A 22,160-nucleotide genomic window follows, 5' to 3' on the forward strand; every position below is an offset into this window, starting at 1 on the left:
AGTGCACTTGAAACCAATGTTCCACATAGCACATCAGTCCCACCTAGCGACAGCGAGAGTGTGCAGTATGTTTGTATCTGGCAAACACAAACACATTTCAGGCTTGAAGACTGTCACACAGCAGGAGTTATTGTTGATGCATGTAGTGTGTAATGCTCTCTTCCGGCCCTACACGTTTCGTCAAATTGTTTTTCTGGACCACGTATATTAAGTGCTGATCTACATGGTTTTACCAACAGAAAGTTCTTTCTATTTTAATGGTCATCATACATGAATTTTGAAGACTTTTACCACACACCATAAATTTGTTCCGGAATGAAACTGACTTTTCAGGGAACATTATTCATTTCACAATAAAATACACTGCAGATGACATCACAGCTACATACGTATTACACCAGTGCAAGACACACTTGAGGTATGCTAAACATGTTGTTTATCATGTAAGTAAAATAATTACAAGATCATGAAACCTTACTAAAATTAGGAAGAAACATATAAAAGCATGCTACAATTTGTTCAAAGATACTCTTTGCATGAGAAAATGTACAAAACACACATATCATTATATATAACAGGCATATATATTTCACAGATGGCACTGATGAAGTTAAAACTGAGAATGATTTGCTGATGCCCTCCTGTTGTTCTTATTTGACAACTATTTTTTTAATGCAGTGCAGCTGCACATTACAAAAGTGAAGAATCACAACAGACATTAGTCAAATAATGGTGTCTCTACACACAGCACAATAGCTAAGATTTAGTCATGCCTTAATCTCTAGATATTTTTCCTCATTCAAGACATCAAATAGATGCCTCCAACAACGCACATGGATAGGATAAGAAAGAATGCCACAGTCCTGAATAAAATTTCAAAGTATGTTCTGTTCTACAAAATAAGCATTTAGTTAATTACTTATTCTGTTGTATGATACCTTAGGAGCAATTAATTAATACACACATATCTCTTTTAAGTTTATTTCACAACAAAAACCCAAATGTATACTAATTACACATTTATCAGTGTCTCTAGTCACATTTTTAATATCATTCAAAGACATTTATACAATTAAAACATTCACACTAGACACCTTAGTTCTTCCTTATCGTAAGAGCTCAGATTCTTTGGCTTCGAAAATCTTTGTTGCTTCTGCCAAATATTGGTCTGCGAAAGCAGCAATCTGCAAATAAAATGTTTTATTAATTCATAGGTTTAGCATGAAAAAAAATTAAAGCAAGCAATGTTTAAATGCTGATAGCTTTCCTTGCAAAGAAGCAGAGATTCATGTGTCAGACAGCAACTTCAAAATGTAGGATAGGAGTACATTTTTAAGATAATTTTTGAGAACATTCCTCATGCAGAAAAACAGTGGTCTTGTTAAAATACTTTAAAAATGAGTTAAAAACCGTCTTGACTACAGCAAAATATTTATTTCCAACGGTTGACATTTGTGGACTCACAACATCTGGTCCATTCAGACCAGTTATACCATGAATACAGGTGGTGGCATGACTATACTCACACTTGGAAACCTTGGAAACACTCAACTGTCCAGAAAGCTTACAATATCATACAACAGAGTATATTATGCAATCCAAAGGAAGATAAAAACTGTTGTCAGAGGAAAGAAGGAAGAGTCATAATCCGAGTACTAGTTTCATGAATTAATAGAACAGGTTTATTCATTTACTTGTCCATAATGTCCAACTACAAGCAATCAATGGCTGAGAGAATAAGTATGAAGTAGTAGCGCCAAAGCAGAAAGGTGCCTTTAGTAAAAAAGATGAGTATCTTAAACTCTAAAAGAAATAGCACAGAAATCAAGACTGCAGGCCGTCACCTCTGTCTTATATATATACTTTCATCATGTAACTTTATCCATCGTAGTTACTATAGATTAAATATCTTCTTCACTTTCAGTTTAACATCACTTCACTGAAACTTGACACTTGCACTTTGATGACAAATAATGGTACTGTATATGACAACACAGCAATTACTATTTTGGAAAACATGATCCTGTAAAGGCTGTATGTCTTAAGTTATAATGTTTCAAGCAAACGTTTTGATTTTTACCTCATTTATGACTCTTGTGAATCTTCTGGTATTTAAATGTTAGTTTCCTCAGCAGCTTATGCTCCTGTAGTCCTTACACATTCATTAGCCTTCACACACTGACTGAACATAAATGTAAAGCTTTATAAGTAAACGACACTGATCGGTGATGGAATAGACACACTTTCATATTAAAAAAAAATATTTGGTTTCAGCCATTCACACTGTGATACTGCCCTTGTAAGTTGGAGGACCGAAACTAAATGTATTTCAGTTTAAATACTCATGATTGTTCAATCCAATTAATCAACTGAAAACTCTATTACAAATTTCAAACAAAATTTGCAAAAGATGCAGATTTTTGGATGGAAATTCATAAGGCATGTGACTCAACTGGCTGGAAAATTGGAAATGCTGTTATTGGTACAATGACAGAGGATGTGGAAAGTTATTCACCATTCTATTAATTTCCCAATAGTTGAAAACTGTTAAGCTCTGTTCTTCAAGTTTTGAATAAACTCAAAGAATTACAGTGGCTTAATGGTATTCACCACAATACTGTTGTTTTGCTATCAATTTCTGGGGCTATGTGTATGGAAAAAACAGCCAAGAGTTTACAACTGAGCTACCCTAAAATGATTCACATTGTTTGGCTCACTAAAATGTTGCAGTACGATTTTGAAAGGACCTCTTGCGGTCTGTCCCCTGTTCATGAGGTTTGGTATGTAGTTAAGTGCATCCGAATACTGTTCTGATAATTGTTAAGTGCTTTTTCGTGTTATACAGCAGTTAGATATGGAAGTTGCTTCTTCAGATCCTATTTTGTATAATTTGGATTCCAAAATAAATTTTAAATTAAATTTTAGAAACTTCTGGTCTGCTTTTGACTGATGCTGTATCTGAGGTTGACATTGTCCCTACAGCATTCAGAAAGGTAATTTGAACTAAGTTTGAAAGGTAAACAGGGTTTTGACACCATATTAGTGCTCTGAATGGCAACACTGCTATAACGCAGCATGGTGGATTAATAGGGAAATATCTGGGTTCATTTAAATATGCAGGGTTGACAATATGATACATCAAATGCACTTTTTCATACTACAAAGTTTTGTTCTGGGATACTTATTTACATACAATTGTGTTCATCACCCAATACAGCACAGTCTGAGAGATTTTTCTGCTTTTCCTTTACATTTTTGTCACTTAGTTCTAGGTAGTCACTATTTAATAGGTGAATATTTTCAACTTTTGCCCATAAAATATTTCGTAAATTTTCATCACAAAAAAACTCATGTCTTCGTTATTATCAATACATTGTCACTACCTACTTCTAATCCCATGCAAGCTGTACTACCTTTAACTCAATTTTCAATCTTTAATTAATTATCACTAACTCAGTTTTATTCCTTGGACCACTTCAAGAAATTTTACAGTTACATTTTCTTCATGGGTGATAACTGGAAAAAGGTATTTTTGAAACAGTCTTTTTTTAAATTCCACAAACCAGCCTCCAAATTTACATCTTGATATCTTGATCTCAATCTAATTTTACCACAAACAACATTCATGTCACTCACTATAACAACATCTTCAATTCTACAAAATTACAAGAAATAATGGTTGGTCAGTGCTTACCTAAGGGGGCCAGAATTCTAATTACTGCCTATAGGAACATGCAAAAGCAACTACCGTATTTACTCGAATCTAAGCCGCACTCGAATCTAAGCCGCACCTCAAAAATGAGACTCGAAATCAAGTAAAAAAAATTTTCCCGAATCTAAGCCGCACCTGAAATTTGAGACTCGAAATTCAAGGGGAGAGAAAAGTTTTCAGCCGCACCTCCAAATCGAAACAAAGTTGGTCCATTGTAATACACTCCTGGAAATGGAAAAAAGAACACATTGACACCGGTGTGTCAGACCCACCATACTTGCTCCGGACACTGCGAGAGGGCTGTACAAGCAATGATCACACGCACGGCACAGCGGACACACCAGGAACCGCGGTGTTGGCCGTCGAATGGCGCTAGCTGCGCAGCATTTGTGCACCGCCGCCGTCAGTGTCAGCCAGTTTGCCGTGGCATACGGAGCTCCATCGCAGTCTTTAACACTGGTAGCATGCCCCGACAGCATGGACGTGAAACGTAGGTGCAGTTGACGGACTTTGAGCGAGGGCGTATAGTGGGCATGTGGGAGGCCGGGTGGACGTACCGCCGAATTGCTCAACACGTGGGGCGTGAGGTCTCCACAGTACATCGATGATGTTGCCAGTGGTCGGCGGAAGGTGCACGTGCCCGTCGACCTGGGACCGGACCGCAGCGACGCACGGATGCACGCCAAGACCGTAGGATCCTACGCAGTGCCGTAGGGGACCGCACCGCCACTTTCCAGCAAATTAGGGACACTGTTGCTCCTGGGGTATCGGCGAGGACCACTCGCAACCGTCTCCATGAAGCTGGGCTACGGTCCCGCACACCGTTAGGCCGTCTTCCGCTCACGCCCCAACATCGTGCAGCCCGCCTCCAGTGGTGTCGCGACAGGCGTGAATGGAGGGACGAATGGAGACGTGTCGTCTTCAGCGATGAGAGTCGCTTCTGCCTTGGTGCCAATGATGGTCGTATGCGTGTTTGGCGCCGTGCAGGTGAGCGCCACAATCAGGACTGCATACGACCGAGGCACACTGGGCCAACACCCGGCATCATGGTGTGGGGAGCGATCTCCTACACTGGCCGTACACCACTGGTGATCGTCGAGGGGACACTGAATAGTGCACGGTACATCCAAACCGTCATCGAACCCATCGTTCTACCATTCCTAGACCGGCAAGGGAACTTGCTGTTCCAACAGGACAATGCACGTCCGCATGTATCCCGTGCCACCCAACGTGCTCTAGAAGGTGTAAGTCAACTACCCTGGCCAGCAAGATCTCCGGATCTGTCCCCCATTGAGCATGTTTGGGACTGGATGAAGCGGCGTCTCACGCGGTCTGCACGTCCAGCACGAATGCTGGTCCAACTGAGGCGCCAGGTGGAAATGGCATGGCAAGCCGTTCCACAGGACTACATCCAGCATCTCTACGATCGTCTCCATGGGAAAATAGCAGCCTGCATTGCTGCGAAAGGTGGATATACACTGTACTAGTGCCGACATTGTGCATGCTCTGTTGCCTGTGTCTATGTGCCTGTGGTTCTGTCAGTGTGATCATGTGATGTATCTGACCCCAGGAATGTGTCAATAAAGTTTCCCCTTCCTGGGACAATGAATTCACGGTGTTCTTATTTCAATTTCCAGGAGTGTATGAGACACAATTTAGGTCGAATGAATGACAATACAGCTACAGTAGTTTGGTTCGAGTCATAAGCTTAGCAGTTAAACTTTACCAGGTAGCCATTGCTATGTGTCAGGCGCTCCGTCTGGTTTGAATTGCCTGCTTATTTTTCTTTGATCTGATATGTGCCGTTCTCTTTGTTATAGGTGTTGACGTCACTCTAAGCAGAAGATGCATTACTGTACTGTGTCATGCATTGTTTGTCGCATTCTGATAATGAGTCGCTTAGAGGAAGCCTTCTTGGTTACCCAAGTCTGCCAACCCAAAGTTCGGTACAGATTTATTGATGACATCTTCATGATCTGGACTCACAGTGAAGAAGAACTCCAGAATTTCCTCTCCAACCTCAACTCCTTTGGTTCCATCAGATTCACCTGGTCCTACTCCAAATCCCATGCCACTTTCCTTGACGTTGACCTCCACCTGTCCAATGGCCAACTTCACACGTCCGTCCACATCAAACCCACCAACAAGCAACAGTACCTCCATTATGACAGCTGCCACCCATTCCACATCAAACGGCCCCTTCCCTACAGCCTAGGTCTTCGTGGCAAACGAATCTGCTCCAGTCCGGAATCCCTGAACCATTACACCAACAACCTGACAACAGCTTTCGCATCCCGCAACTACCCTCCCGACCTGGTACAGAAGCAAATAACCAGAGCCACTTCCTCATCCCCTCAAACCCAGAATCCCCCACAGAAGAACCACAAAAGTGCCCCACTTGTGACAGGATACTTTCCCGGACTGGACCAGACTCTGAATGTGGCTCTCCAGCAGGGATACGACTTCCTCAAATCCTGCCCTGAAATGAGATCCATCCTTCATGAAATCCTCCCCACTCCGCCAAGAGTGTCTTTCCGCCGTCCACCTAACCTTCGTAACCTGTTAGTTCATCCCTATGAAATCCCCAAACCACCTTCCCTACCCTCTGGCTCCTATCCTTGTAACCGCCCCCGGTGTAAAGCCTGTCCCATGCACCTTCCCATCACCACCTACTCCAGTCCTGTAACCCGGAAGGTGTACACGATCAAACGCAGAGCCACGTGTGAAAGCACCCACGTGATTTACCAACTGACCTGCCTACACTGTGATGCATTCTATGTGGGAATGACCAGCAACAAACTGTCCATTCGCATGAATGGACACAGGCAGACAGTGTTTGTTGGTAATGAGGACCACCCTGTGGCTAAACATGCCTTAGTGCACAGCCAGCACATCTTGGCACAGTGTTACACCGTCCGGGTTATCTGGATACTTCCCACCAACACCAACCTATCTGAACTCCGGAGATGGGAACTTGCCCTTCAGTATATCCTCTCTTCTCGTCATCCGCCAGGCCTCAATCTCCGCTAATTTCAAGTTGCCGCCACTCATACCTCACCTGTCTTTCAACAACTTCTTTGCCTCAACACTTCTGCCTCGACTGACATCTCTGCCCAAACTCTTTGTCTTTAAATATGTCTGCTTGTGTCTGTATGTGTGGATGGATATGTGCGTGTGTGCGAGTGTATACCTGTCCTTTTTTCCCCCTAAGGTAAGTCTTTCCGCTCCCGGGATTGGAATGACTCCTTACCCTCTCCCTTAAAACCCACTTCCTTTCGTCTTCCCCTCTCCTTCCCTCTTTCCTGATGAGGCAACAGTTTGTTGCAAAAGCTTGAATTTTGTGTGTATGTTTGTGTTTGTTTGTGTGTCTATCGACCTGCCAGCGCTTTCGTTCGATAAGTCACCTCATCTTTGTTTTTATATATAATATTCTGAAGTAAATTTGATAAATTTCTTGCACTCTTCCTGTGATACCATGGCAAGCACAGCAGAAAAGACAACTAATATAAGAGCTGATTCATAATGCAGCTTGCCATGATTAATCTCATGGCAGTAATCTGGTAATACAAAACTTGTTGCAAATGATGTAATAATTGACTCACTTCCATTCAAGTCAGATGCTCTACTCATGCAGTCATACATTTTATGCACACCCTGAGCATATACACTGATGAGCCAAAACATTATGACTACTTGAGTAGTCCATCTCTGGGACACAGCACAGCAGTGATTCTGCATAGCATCGATTTGATGAGTCCTTGGTAGATTTTGGATATGTGTGGCATGGGAAGTCTATGCATACCGTATTTACTCGAATCTAAGTCGCACTTTTTTTCCGGTTTTTGTAATCCAAAAAAACCGCCTGCGGCTTAGAATCGAGTGCAAAGCAAGCGGAAGTTCTGAAAAATGCTGGTAGGTGCCGCCACAGCTAACTTCTGCCGTTGAATATATGTAGCGCTACACAGGCATGCTTTGTAGGCACAAAGATAAATACTGGCGCCAAAACCTCTGCGTCAGTAAAAAAAAAAAAAAAAAAAAAAAAAAAAAAAAAAAAAAAAAAAAAAAAAAAAAAAAAAAAAAAAAAAAAAAAAAAAAAAAAATAGGTGGAAGACGAGCTTTTTTCTCCGCCCCGAGTTTCGACCACTGCATTTTCATACATTATTCAACGAAGTAAATACAAATTCCGTATTGTTCATCTTCGAATGTAGCAGAATTTCAATGTAATACGAAAATCCGACTGGCAAGACTGTTTGGGATGTTTGTCAATATGGCCAACTCTACGTTCTGAATTTTTCCTTCCTGTGAGAAGAGATGGTTGCTAATAGGAACCTGATGAAATGTGAATCACATGCAGTATTCTCTTCACTATAAGAATAATACGAATAGAAACATTTTGCCATGTATTCTTCCGTGTTTGCTGCTATCTCATTTAAATCCTGTCTGCCTAATAAACTACGAAACTAGAGTGAGACAACAGCAAACGCGGAAGAATATATGTATCGTTTCATGTTTATATTCGTATTATTCTTATGCCTAAAAGTGACACAGTCAGAAATGAAGTACGGCAACTGACTAAATTTTTAAATCTAAGGTGACTAATTTCTGTGCAGAATTTGATGTACTAAAGAAGCGGCCGCAAAAATTTTCGACTAACTCTAGTTCAGAACTATGTTCTATCATACGCAGTCTATTATTTGGTTCTTGTTGATCATTATCAAAGAAAGCAGCAGTGTAAGTAACAACAAATAGCAGTCTTTTGCCGTTGTTTCGGTTATGAGACAATTCCTCTCTTTTTTATTATTGTAAGCGGCGGTAGCGCGCACAAAAGCAAGCCATGCCGCGAGCAGCGACAGGCCGTAAACACGAACTATCAGAATGCGACAAACAATGCATGACACAGTACAGTAATGCATTTTCAGCTTAGAGTGACGTAAACACCTATAACAAAGAAAACGGCACTTATCAGATCAAAGCAAAATAAGCAATCGATTCAAACCAGACGATGAAAAAGGAAGGGTACCCGTATAAATACGGATGGAGTGCCTGACGCATAGCAATGGCTACCTGGTAAAGCTTAACTGCTAAGCTTACGACTCGAACCAAACTACTGTAGCTGCATCGTCATTCATTCGACCTAAATTGTGTCTCATATTACAATGTACCAACTTTGTTTCGATTTGGAGGTGCGGCCTAAAACTTTTTTCTCACCTTGAATTTCGAGTCTCAGATTTCAGGTGCGGCTTAGATTCGAGAATTTTTTTTTTTCCTTTATTTCGAGTCTCATTTTTCAGGTGCGGCTTAGATTCGAGTGCGGCTTAGATTCGAGTAAATACGGTAGGTCATGCAGTTTCCTTAAATTGTAGACTGGTTAGTGGCCAGATTGCTGGCACCTGACAGTGTCCCAGATGTGTTCCATCAGTTTCAGATCAGGTGAATTTGCTTGCTGAGATACCAACACGAGTACCTGTAACACTGCTTGAGAACTGAGGAGCTCAAAAATGAAAATCACTGACAGTTTGATGTGATAACAATTCTCATCCAAGTTACAATGATGTAAGGTTCAGGCAGTGGAATATGGAATCTACAGCTACTGATTCAACATGGAACATGGTCCCCTGTAATGTTGCAGTGATCATAGGTGGTATCTTCTCATTACATCCTCCCAGTCAAATACACATCATCATCATCATCATCATCATCATTTGGCAGGTCAGCAGTTTTTCCAAACATACTCATCTTCAGTAAATTTGTATTCAGACCCTTGGGTTAGACCACGCACATCTTGTACAGAAGTATGTTTACAGTAACACCTTGTTACACAATCAAAACTTATGTGAAATGAATATTGTGATACATCATGCACCAGTAGCATTTACAGTATTATGATACTCATCACAAACAACCGAAAACTGAATGTTTCATCTATTCAGATAATATTTTTCCAGTGATTATGAAATAACAATTTATATAAGCGTTGTAGTTATTATTGACAAATTTAAAGTTTATATATGATTTTGTTGCTGTGGTCTTCAGTCCAAAGACTGGTTTGATGCAGCTCTCCATGATTCTGCGCAAGGCTCTTCGTCTCTGATTAACTATTGCAACCTACATTCTTCTGAATATGCTTACTGTAGTCCTCTCATGGTCTCCCACTATGATTTTTATGCCTCACGTTTTCCTCCAGTAATAAGTTGGTGATCCTTTGATGTCTCAGAATGTGTCCTACCAACCGATCCCTTCTCCTAGTCAAGTTGTGCAACAAATTTCTCTTCTCCCCAATTCTATTTAGTACCTCCTCATTACTTACATGATATACCCATGTAATCTTCAACATTCTTTTGTAGACTGAATTTCAAAAGCTTGTATTCTCTTCTTGTCTAAACTGTTTATTGCCCATGTTTCACTTCCATACATGGCTACACTCCATATACTTTCAGAAAAGACTTCCTCACACTTAAATTTATATTCAGTGTTACAAATTTCTCTTCTTCAGGAACGCTTTCCTTGCCATTGCCAGTCTACATTTTATATCCTCTCTACTTCGACCATCATCAGTTATTTTGTAGCCCAAATAGCAAAACTCCTCTACTATTTCAAGTGTCTCATTTCCTAATCTAATTCCCTCAGCGTAACCTGATTTAATTTGACTACTTTCTATTATCCTCATTTTGCTTTTGTCGATGTTCATCTTGTATCTTTCTTTCAAGACACTGTCCATTCCATTCAACTGCTCTTCCAAGTCGGTTGCTGCCTCTGACAGAATTACAATGTCATCGGCAAACCTCAAAGTTTTTATTTCTTCTCCTTGGACTTTAATTCACATTCCATATTTTTCTTTTGTTTTCTTTACTGCTTGCTCAATATACAGATTGAATAATGCTGGAGATAGGCTACAACCCTGTCTCACTCCCTTCTCAACCACTGTGTCCCTTTCACGCCCCTTGACTCTTATAATTGCCATCTGGTTTCTGTACAAATTGTAAATAGCCTTTTGCTCCCTGTATTTTATCCCTGCCACTTTCAGAATATGAAAGAGACTATTCCAGTGAACATTGTCAAAAGCTTTCTGTAAGCCTACAAATGCTATAAATGTAGGTTTGCCTTTACATTTTCTAACCTATCTACCTGACTAAGGGATCCAACATTCCACACTTCGATCCGGAGAATGCCATTTTTGTTTTTTCTGATGACGACATCCTCCTGATTAGTCCCCATCCAGAGATTTGAATGGGGGACCGTGTTTACCTCCAGAATATTTTACTCAAGAGAATGCCATCACCATTTAACCATACGGTAGAGCCGCACATGCTTGGGAAAAATTACAGCTGTACTTTTCCCCTTGTGTCACAGTACCAGCAGAGCAAGGTTGTTTTGGTTGATGTTACAAGTCCATATCAGTCAATCATCCAGACTGTTGCCCCTGCAACTACTATAAAGGCTACTGCCTCGGTTCAGGAACCACACCTTTAGCATCTCAACAAATACCCCTCTGCACCTACATTGCGGCTGTCTGTATCGCTGAGGCACGCAAGCCTCCCCATTATTGGTGAGGTCCATGGTTCATGGGGGGGGGAGGGGGGTGGGAGACAAATGTTTATATTAAAAAAAAAAAGGACAGTTTCACTACATCTTACTTGATATTCCATAGACATCCCAACTGGTGTTACATTCGTTATCTTTCAAAAGTCTCAAAAAGTATGATGTGTACTGATCTATTCTGCAGTGATAATTTGTTTAGTTGTTCTTAGAACTGTTATCACTTCATTCACTTCTAATTTTCTTGAACTATTATTGTTTTGTCTACCAGTAAGTTCTTTGCTAGCCTCGTTCATTGCATTCCCAATAACTTTACTTTTCCCTTTGTATCTTGCGTAGCTATTGACCCATATTAATTTGCCTAAGCTACAGATCTGAATACTTGTAGCATTTTTCACTATTGTTGTTGTTGTGATAGGTGGTTGACAGTTACCCTTCTGGCAATGCAGAAGAGCTAGTCATAGTGAGACCTATGTTAAAAATCTCCTGTATGATATTGGATCTACAGAGAGTTATTTTTATTGTTATTGCTGTTGGCTAATTTCACTAGTCTGTCAGAGATACTCCTAAATAAAAACTTATTTGCCACCTTTGTAAGAAACAAGATTACAACTTTTATACCAGATTTCTGACTTGAGTCAGCAATTTTTTGACATTGATGCAACTCAGGGATTGAAAGACTGAATTTTTGGAACAGCTGTCTGCTAAGATATCCTCTGACCTTTGACTATTTCCGCATATCAATAAATTTAAGCTGAAAACATTTTGAGACAAGCTGAAACGTCATGGCAAATGAATTTTTTTCCAGACCTTCCAGAGCTGCTCTTGAGTTACGAAATCTACCACCAAGAAAACTAATTAACTGTAGTCCTCCACTTGGGTTTTGGGTTGGTGGTGTAATGGATCTGGGAGATGTGTTATTTTCTACCGGATTTGTCGATACCAAATCTAATGAGGGAGGTTGTAAATGTTTTTTTATATTTTTATCAGAATATTTTTTGTGAATTGTAATTTGCCTTATTTTATGCTAATTTGCTTATATGTTAGAGAGTGACAGCATATTGATTAATATAAGTAGATGTGACGAATAATATCAAAGAGACTGGTTACAAGTGGAAGCTTGTGTGTTGTGTGAAATGTCTTTGATGCTGGAGTCATCTTTGACCGTAGTCAGTCGGCAGTGAACACTTGGTGTGTGACGGTGGAACAATGTACAGGTCCCCATTATAATAATTTTCAAGTGACCAGCAAAACTGAGTTATTCTACTACTTTTTTTATATAAACATCAAGAAGGAAGCTCATTCGGAAAATTGGTATTTGAAGCACCAAAAATGAGGCATACACATTGAACCAGGACATTTCCGCAGCTGACGAAACAGCATTATGGAATCATACTTTCACTAGACGACTGCAGCTAACACAAAAAAGTCAAATATCATCTTATGAACATCCACGGAAAAGTGAGTACTGTCACGAAATGTGCTAAATTCAAGTGTACACAAATAGTGAGCATATTTCAGTGGAATTAAAGAAAGGTGAGAGTAAAAATATGTTGAACTGAAGAGGACAGCATCATGAACTGTAACTTCTCTTAAGCAGTGTGGTAAAATAGAAAATATGCATCTGGAAATGAGGAGAACAAATGTTGATTTTTTTTTTTTGTTTGTTTCATAAAACAGCTTATCAAATTATCATGAGTTCTGCACATTTCATTACCGAGTCACTCTGGAACAGCACAAGGCAGCCAGGCATTGCAAGAAGTGGAATTATCTGCAGAAAATAGTATAAAATACCTGTTGAATACTGAGAAAATAATTTTTGTTTGAATGGGGACACTACGATGGGAAACAATCATAATTCAAATGTACATGCAAGAAGTGGACATGAGAATTCTAAATTGTCCTGGTTTATGATGACTGAGAAGAAACTGTTGGGACAATCAAGGAAAATGAAAATGTTTAAAAAAGTTGTGAAAGCTGTATAATTACAAGGAAACAGAATTTGTGGCTGGTACTTAGGTTAGGAGGAGAAATTCTAAGTACTCACAACAGTAACAAAGAAAAGAAGGAACAAGTAGCTTAATCTTTGTACTGTTTGTTTCTTTCTCAGTGAGGACATACATATTAGTCAAGGAATGCCACAAAGGAAGGGAAGGTTTACCCAAGTGGCACCATTTGTGAGGCAAAGAGGAGACAAAGGCGAGGGAGATGTATCAAACAGATTTCTGCCCTCTGATACATCCCCTCTCTCTCCTTTGTCTCAAATTGTTATCACAACTGATGGCTCCTAAGTGAGCTGCGCCTCCTTTGTAACCTTCCCCAATCTAATGGCGTGTCATCTCTGAAGAGGAAACTAATAGTCAGAAAACTAGGGTACCGTATTTACTCGAATCTAAGCCGCACTTTTTTTCCGGTTTTTGTAATCCAAAAAACCGCCTGCGGCTTAGAATCGAGTTCAAAGTAAGGGGAAGTTCTGAAAAATGTTGGTAGGTGCCGCCACAACTAACTTCTGCCATCGAATATATGTAGCACTACACAGGCATGCTTTGCAGGCACAAAGATAAATACTGGCGCCAAAACGCCTGCGTCAGTAAATAAATAAAAAAAAGGTGGAAGACGAACTTTTTTTCCTCCGCCCCGAGTTTTGGCCACTGCGTTTTCATACATTATCCATCGAAGTAGATACAAATTTCGTATTGTTCATCTTTGAATGTTGCAGCGCTTCAATGTACTACGAAACTCCGATTGGCGAGACTGTTCAGGGATGTTTGTCAATACGGCCAACTCTACATTCTGAGTTTTTTCCTACCTATGAATAGAGATGGTTGCTAATAGGAACTTTTATGAATTGTGAATCACATGCAGTATTCTCTTCACCATAAGAATAATACGAATATAAACATTTTGCCATGTATTCCTTCGTGTTTGCTGCTATCTCATTTAAATCCTTTCTGCCTAATAAACTACGAAACTAGAGTGAGACAACAGCAAACGCGGAAGATTATACATATCATGTCATGTTTATATTCGTATTATTCTTATGCCTAATAGTGATACAGTCAGAAATGAAGCACGACAATTGACCAGATTTTTAAATCTAAGACGACTCTAATTTCTGTGCAGAATGTAATGTACTAAAGAGGCATCTGCATTTTCAAATGGAGAAAAATTTTCGCTAAACTCTCGTTCAGAACATCTTCTATCTTACGCAGTCTATTGTTTGGTTCTTGCTGATCATTATCAAAGAAAGCAGCAGTGTAAGTAACAACAAATAGCAGTCTCGTGCCATTGTTTCGCTAATGAGACGATTCCACTCTTCTTCTTTTTTTTTTTTTTTTGTTTTGTTTTTATATATAATTTTTCCCACGTGGAATGTTTCCCTCTATTATATTGATATCATTAATTTGAACGCAACAATTACGTTTGTTATTGTCACTGTTGCATTTCGAAATCTTTTCTGTCGTCTTATTTTCATCTTTCTGTTTTTGCCAGTAGTTTCACTTTGTATTCACCTTCTCCTTTTTACCGTAATCTGCTATACTATTTTATCCCGCCTATATATACTAAATAATACGTAACCCACGTCCAAACCATAACCAAAAAAATTTTTTTGCCGCTTTCAGCACTACCGCCGCTATAATATCCACCGTTTCTAGTTCACAAACAGCTCCTTTCACCTTTTAAACAACCATTTCGGCCAGTTCTAATAACTTTCGCTTTATTTCCATTTCCGTTTTTCCCACATCACTTATAATTTTTAGCCGCTTCCCACAGGTTTTAACGTCATTATTTCTTCGTCAGACAATTGTTAGCCTCATTTTCATAATCTGCCACCACAATACCACTCCTTTTAATACACTACACGCAGTTTTTTCGAAATTTTCCCAAATTTCTCCGTCCTTTAACGTGTTTTGGCGGCAACACAACCACCTAACCTTTATGCACATCGTTGTCTATCAACCCAAGTCCAACATAGCCCAGCTGTAACCAACACCTTTTCGCCTTTTTTCATTCCAGATCTCCAGTTACTTTCCGGTTCACCTTTATCTCTCCCCATATATTTTTATTTTCATTTTCATTTCACCTCATGTTACACTTTCCACCTTCTAATACCATGTCACCCTCACAACACCCCCACAACGACCCCTTTAAGTTTTATTTACATTCCCTCCGCAAACATGCCTTCGCCCTAGCCAGATTACGCTCCCATATTCTATTTTCTCAGGCTTTTCTGACATTTGGCATCACCCCCAAAGGCCTCACACTTAAAGTTCCCATCTCTGGCTGCAACCCTTCCTTCCATCAGTCCCTATACCAGTTCCAAACTGAACAATCCATTGCCCTCACCCACCTAATCCTTCACCTACACATCAACTCAGCCAATGAACACACCCGTCAACTCCTATCTTTAATAAAAGTCCTTAATCTTTCCTCTCCCACATCCACACCGGCTGTTCAGAGCATCCTCCTACAGGCCAACCGTAAATTAGAACAGCATGCCACCCTCCACCTCAAAAAACTATCCAATCTCCTGGTTTCCCACCTCCGGAAAGGCAACTCACTCACCCTTCACAACCTTTCCAGCAAACCTCAACCTCCTCTCATTGCACACAGACCCAGTCTCTCCCATCTACTCAATCTCCCACTTCCAGCTCCACTCCCTCCAAAACCTCAAAATTCCAATCAACACAATCTGGAACCACAACACCCTAATTCAGTAGTTAACCTTTCCTCCAAACCTCTCTCCCAATCCGAAACTTCTGTCCTATCCAAAGGCCTCACCTTCAGCCCCACTCCCAGATTCAACCAAACAGCCCTCGTCAAAGATTTACTGTCCTACACTCGTACTCTCTGCTGGAAGTATCACTTTGCCACGAAGAAAAATGATCCTAATCCTACTCCTAATGATCCGACTCCCCAAGACACCATCCAAATTGAACCCTGCCTGGAACAGTTCCGTCCTCCGTCACAGCGGGACCCACCTCCTCTTCCTCAAAATCATCCTCTCCAAACCTTCCAGGAATTTCTGACTTCCAGCCTTGCATCACAATCCTTCTTAAAAAACCTTAATCCTACACCCAACATCACCACTGCTGAAGCCCAGGCTATCCGTGATCTGAAGGCTGACCGATCCATCGTCATTCTTCCGGCGGACAAGGGTTCCACGACCGTGGTACTTGATCGTCGGGAGTATGTGGCTGAGGGACTGCGTCAGCTTTCAGACAACACCACATACAAAGTTTGCCAAGGTAACCCCATTCCCGATGTCCAGGCGGAGCTTCAAGGAATCCTCAGAACCTTAGGCCCCCTGCAAAACCTTTCACCTGACTCCATCAACCTCCTGACCCCACCGACACCCCGCACCCCTACCTTCTACCTTCTTCCTAAAATCCACAAACCCAATCATCCCGGCCGCCCCATCGTAGCTGGTTACCAAGCCCCCACAGAACGTATCTCTGCCTACGTAGATCAACACCTTCAACCCATTACATGCAGTCTCCCATCCTTCATCAAAGACACCAACCACTTCCTTGAACGCCTGGAATCCTTACCCAATCTGTTACCCCCGGAAACCATCCTTGTAACCATTGATGCCACGTCCTTATACACAAATATTCCGCACGTCCAGGGCCTCGCTGCTATGGAGCATTTCCTTTCACGCCGATCACCTGCCACCCTACCTAAAACCTCTTTCCTCATTACCTTAGCCAGCTTCATCCTGACCCACAACTTCTTCACTTTTGAAGGCCAGACATACCAACAATTAAAGGGAACAGCCATGGGTACCAGGATGGCCCCCCTCATACGCCAACCTATTCATGGGTCGCTTAGAGGAAGCCTTCTTGGTTACCCAAGTCTGCCAACCCAAAGTTCGGTACAGATGTATTGATGACATCTTCATGATCTGGACTCACAGTGAAGAAGAACTCCAGAATTTCCTCTCCAACCTCAACTCCTTTGGTTCCATCAGATTCACCTGGTCCTACTCCAAATCCCATGCCACTTTCCTTGACGTTGACCTCCACCTGTCCAATGGCCAACTTCACACGTCCGTCCACATCAAACCCACCAACAAGCAACAGTACCTCCATTATGACAGCTGCCACCCATTCCACATCAAACGGTCCCTTCCCTACAGCCTAGGTCTTCGTGGCAAATGAATCTGCTCCAGTCCGGAATCCCTGAATCATTACACCAACAACCTGACAACAGCTTTCGCATCCCGCAACTACCCTCCCGACCTGGTACAGAAGCAAATAACCAGAGCCACTTCCTCATCCCCTCAAACCCAGAATCCCCCACAGAAGAACCACAAAAGTGCCCCACTTGTGACAGGATACTTTCCCGGACTGGACCAGACTCTGAATGTGGCTCTCCAGCAGGGATACGACTTCCTCAAATCCTGCCCTGAAATGAGATCCATCCTTCATGAAATCCTCCCCACTCCGCCAAGAGTGTCTTTCCGCCGTCCACCTAACCTTCGTAACCTGTTAGTTCATCCCTATGAAATCCCCAAACCACCTTCCCTACCCTCTGGCTCCTATCCTTGTAACCGCCCCCGATGCAAAACCTGTCCCATGCACCCTCCCACCACCACCTACTCCAGTCCTGTAACCCGGAAGGTGTACACGATCAAAGGCAGAGCCACATGTGAAAGCATCCACGTGATTTACCAACTGACCTGCCTACAAAACCGCCCAGCCCACGCCACACAACCCCTGCTACCCGTGTAGCCGCTTGTTGCGTGTAGTGGACTCCTGATCTATTCAGCGGAACCCGAAACCCCACCACCCTATGGCGCAAGTCGAGGAATCTGCAGCCCACACGGTCGCAGAACCGTCTCAGCCTCTGATTCAGACCCTCCACTCGGCTCTGTACCAAAGGTCCGCAGTCAGTCCTGTCGACGATGCTGCAGATGGTGAGCTCTGCTTTCATCCCGCTAGCGGGACTGGCAGTCTTCACCAAATCAGATAGCCGTCGGAAGCCAGAGAGGATTTCCTCCGATCCATAGCGACACACATCATTGGTGCCGACATGAGCGACCACCTGCAGATGGGTGCACCCCGTACCCTTCATGGCATCCGGAAGGACCCTTTCCACATCTGGAATGACTCCCCCCGGTATGCACACGGAGTGCACATTGGTTTTCTTCCCCCCTCTTGCTGCCATTTCCCTAAGGGGCCCCATTACGCGCCTGACGTTGGAGCTCCCAACTACCAGTAAGCCCACCCTCTGCGACTGCCCGGATCTTGCAGACTGAGGGTAGCTGAGCTTTTGAATTGCATTGTGACCACAATTTTTAGCTAACAAGCAAACGTGTTAACAAGATGACTGGTAAACAGTGAAATGCAAATTTCTTAATTTCACAGGCTGTTCTGGAAAAACTAATGGCACAACTATTGTCAAAATTTTCTTAATTTTCACAGAATCTGTTTATACCAAAATGCATCTTTATTGCTGTTGGGTGTAGCTTTTTTTTCACACACAAAAGTATGAAATGTTTTCAATTTTATGTAGCATTTAGATACGTGTATTAAGCAATGCAGACTCACAAATGGAATTGAGACAACTAAAGGAAGCTTCTGTGACTTGACACTAACTGAAACCTTCAACAACAAAACTGCAACCTTTCAACCTAACCTGAAACTTGGGCAACATTACAGCTCAGTAGTACACCACAACTAATATTACACATTCACATTTGTTGGTTTCAATAACTCACAACCAAACTGGTCACCTTTCAAACTAACATACTTCGGCTTACGCTACAACTAGTCTGACGTCACAATGTATACTCCAAAACACAATATACAAGCAAAAAATATTGTGAATGTTTTGTTCTCTTTATGTTTGAACACACATGATGTGACATGCCACATCATCACTATATCAAGGGGGGAAATCTGACATCTGGTATCAGTAGGTTCAGTTGACCCAGCTTGACATAAAGAATAGTACCTAACTGTACACATAAGCTATCAACCAAATAGTTGAGAAGCAAAATAAACACATGAAGATGGTACAAACCTGTTCTTGAACACTGTGAGATGTATCCTCTGAAATATCTGCAAGAGTTTTCACCTTTTTAATATATCGATTTTGCACATCTTTCACATTATCACGGCATCTGATAAAAAGAACTTTTGCATTCTTTGCAAGAGTTTCTCTGTATTCCTTTGTTACCCTGAAAATAAAAACTGTGTTTTGTTCTACCATAACAAGCATACATTTTATCTACAACAAAAAAGGAAAAGGATTGTAATTTCCTGTAATGAGTTTCTGATGCGTATTTTAAAATGTTAACAACTTATAGAACACTACTCTTAGATGCAGAACAACTTAAGTCACATGGCAAAGGTAAAGACCTCAAGTAGAAAATATGAAATCCAATAGTCATCACAATCTTATGCTACATATTTATTATCAGCTCTTTTCATTAATCTTGAATCCACAGGACAAGGAAGGCTTTGCAGCACAGAGTCTTTACCAACATTAACAACGAAGAGCCCAAGAAACTGGTACACCTACCTAATATTGTGTAGGGCCCCCGCGAACATACAGAAGTGCCCCAACATGACACGGTATGGACTTGACTAATGTCGGAAATAGTGATGGAAGGAACTGACGCCATGCATCCTGCAGAGCCGTCCATAAATCCGTAAGAGTATGAGGGGGGTGGAGATCTCTTCTGAACAGCACGTTGGAAAGCATCCCAGATATGCTCAATACTGTTCATGTTGGGGAGTTTGGAAGCCAGTGGGAATGTTTAAGCTCAGAAGTGTGTTCCTGGAGCCACTCTGTACCAACTCTGGATGTGTGGGGTGTTGCATTGTCCTGCTGGAATTGCTCAAGTCCGTCGGAATGCACAATGGACATGAATGGATGCAGGTGATCCGACAGGATGCTTACATACATGTCACCTGTCAGACGCATATTTAGACATATCAGGGCTCCCATATCACTCCAACTGCACATGCCCCACACCACTACAGAGCCTCCACCAGCTTGAACAGTCCCCTGCTGACATGCAGGGTTCATCGATTCATGAGATTGTTTCCATACCCATACACATCCACATCCATCCACTCGATACAATCTGAAATGAGACTCATTCAACCAGGTAACAAATTTCCAGTCATCATAGTCCATTGTCGGTGTTGAAGGGCCCAGGAGACGTGTAAAGCTTTGTGACATGTAATCATCAAGGTACATGAGTGGGCCTTCAGCTCCAAAAGCCCCATATTGATGATGTTTCGTTGAATGGCTTGCACGCTGAAACCTGTTGATGGCCCAGCTCTGAAATCTGCAGCAAATTGCGGAAGGGTTGCACTTGTCCCACTGAACGATTCTCTTCAGTCATCGATGGTCCTGTTCTTGCAGGATCTTTTTTCGGCCACAACAATGTTGGAGATCTGATTTTTTACCGGACTCCTGATTTTCACAGTACACTCGTGAAATGGTCAAACGGAAAATCCCCACTTCACTGCTACCTCGGAGATGCTGTGTTCCATCGCTCATACGTCGACTTTAACACCAAGTTCAAACTCACTTAAATATTGATAACCTGCTACTGTAGCAGCAGTAACTGATCTAACAACTGTGCCAGACACTTGTAATCTTATATAGGTGTTGCCGACCACGTGCCATATTCTGCCTGTACTTGAATATACATGCCAATACCAGTTTCTTTGGCGCTTCAGTGTATAATCAAACTTGCAAAGCACAGTAGTGGCAACTGTGTCACTGGAGAATTGTGCACTTCATTTGTTGTCCTGTATATTGAGTTATGAGGCAGTAATGACTGCATTTGTTGACTCTGCATACCTCTTTTAATTTGACTAGTGGTTGGTGTTTCCATAGATCCCATTTCTTTTGTTACTGGGGTGCCAGAGCTTCACCCTGTCACTTTCCATAACCCTGCTCTAATGATCAAAAGTTGTTCCATCCTACACAGAAAGTATATTTTTGTCCCCTCCCCCCAAACCACAATTCCTAGCCCCTTTCTCGCCAGATACCCCCTCCTCTCTCTCTCTCTCTCTCTCTCTCTCTCTCTCTCTCTCTCTCTCTCTCTCTCTCTCTCCCCCCTATCCAATAATTGGTGTTGTAACAATGTCTCATCAGGCATCCCCTCATTTCTACAGTACAGTTCCTATGGCATCACAAGCAGTATTCAATAGAAATTCTGTCCACTGATTTTGTATTTTTGTTGGTAATGTAACTGATTGTGACACAAGAAATAAGAGATCACTTCCAAATTTACCACTACAAGTTTCCATGTAACGTGGACACAAACATTACAAACATCAAATGTGTAAAAATAACTTCAACCGCTGACATGAGGTCAAACATACATACTCTAAATGGGTTCAGTTGGTAATTGACAAGACATAGGGCTCAATTTCTGAACTTTTTGAACTTAATAAATAAAAAACCATGAGTATCTTCTTCCCTTGCCTATATGCATGTGAGTTTTCATGCAGAAAGCCAGTATGATCAATAAGTGGAGCTATTTTTGACAGCCCTTCTGTTATGGAAGCAATGTAAAAGTCATAGTATCAACAATGATGGAAAGAACAATAAAAAAGCTAACTTCTTACACTGGAACAGGAATGTACAGCGTTGTTCCATCCTGCTGTGGATTGAGATTCATCCCCGACTTCTGTATTGACTGAAGCACTGACGGAATGGCCTGGGGAAATGTTGAAACATCAATAATTACAGTTTTTGGGTTCTTCCTGATAACTTGTGCAAGTTCCTGCAATGTGAAATCCTTTCCTTCGAATCGTACTTTGAGTGACTCAATTGAACCTGGAATATTAACATGAAATCATAGATATTAAACAGTTCAACTGAAACTATTCCTCGAGTTTGAACAAAGTAGAATCAATTTGACACTTTGTAACATAAATTA

General features: G+C 41.5%; 1 protein-coding gene across 1 annotated transcript in view; it reads right to left on the reverse strand.

Annotated features, from left to right (window-relative positions):
- Positions 1–567: 567 nt before the first annotated feature.
- Positions 568–22,160, reverse strand: part of LOC124612652 (ribosome-recycling factor, mitochondrial) — a 64,131-nt gene continuing 42,538 nt past the window's right edge. The window contains exons 4-6 of the mRNA XM_047140963.1: positions 21,847–22,057; positions 19,277–19,433; positions 568–1,184 (exon numbers count right to left, since the gene is read on the reverse strand). Of these exons, the coding sequence (XP_046996919.1) occupies positions 1,107–1,184; positions 19,277–19,433; positions 21,847–22,057 (446 nt within the window). The 3' untranslated portion in view covers positions 568–1,106. The remainder of the gene's footprint in view (positions 1,185–19,276; positions 19,434–21,846; positions 22,058–22,160) is intronic.

The sequence above is a fragment of the Schistocerca americana genome, chromosome 4 (assembly GCF_021461395.2).
Source record: "Schistocerca americana isolate TAMUIC-IGC-003095 chromosome 4, iqSchAmer2.1, whole genome shotgun sequence".
NCBI lineage: Eukaryota > Metazoa > Arthropoda > Insecta > Orthoptera > Acrididae > Schistocerca > Schistocerca americana.